The 579-nt window shown below is 74.6% G+C and overlaps 1 protein-coding gene across 1 annotated transcript in view; it reads left to right on the forward strand.

The window, feature by feature from the left end:
* Positions 1 to 6: 6 nt before the first annotated feature.
* MGAT4B (mannosyl (alpha-1,3-)-glycoprotein beta-1,4-N-acetylglucosaminyltransferase, isozyme B) overlaps positions 7 to 579 on the forward strand; it is a 52,961-nt gene continuing 52,388 nt past the window's right edge. Inside the window, exon 1 of the mRNA XM_014948236.1 lies at positions 7 to 176. Within this exon, the coding sequence (XP_014803722.1) occupies positions 80 to 176 (97 nt within the window). The 5' untranslated portion in view covers positions 7 to 79. The remainder of the gene's footprint in view (positions 177 to 579) is intronic.

The raw sequence follows: 579 nt of genomic DNA on the forward strand, positions 1-579 counted from the left end.
CCGCTCCGCTCCGCTCGCCGGGGCCGCCGAGGCCGCGCCGCGCCCGGGACATGCGGCCGCCCCCGCCGGCGAGGAGGCGATGAGGCTCCGCAGCGGCACGGCGCTCACCCTGCTGCTCGGCTGCCTCTGCGCCCTGCTCTCCCTCTCCTGGTACGGCGCCTTCGGCGGGCACAAAGGTAAGGGGGCTCGGCCGCCTCCCCTCGGGGACACCGGGGCTCGGCTGGAGGCCGGAGGAGCGGGGGGGGCGCTCCGGGAGTCGGGCCCAGCCGCACCCCGGGGGTGCGGGGGGATCCGGACCCTGTGCGGGATCTTGCACACACACACACACAGCCCTAGCCCCCGCGGGACCGCGACCCGTGGGAGCCCCGGTGCGGGCGTGCCCGTGGGCACAGGGCGGGCGGTGCCGGGGGTCCCCGCTCGTCCCCAGGGAGGATGATGGGGTTGGGGGGGGCTGTCGGTAGGGTCGCTTTGGTGATGCGCTTCTCCACACCCCCGCCTTTACGGTGGAAAAACTTCGTGGGCGGTGGGAACCACGCAGGTTAAATCCCCGTGGGAGGTGGTGACGCCGGTAACATAGGG

The sequence above is a fragment of the Calidris pugnax genome, unplaced genomic scaffold (genome assembly GCF_001431845.1).
Source record: "Calidris pugnax isolate Ruff unplaced genomic scaffold, ASM143184v1 scaffold27, whole genome shotgun sequence".
Taxonomy (NCBI): Eukaryota; Metazoa; Chordata; class Aves; order Charadriiformes; family Scolopacidae; genus Calidris; species Calidris pugnax.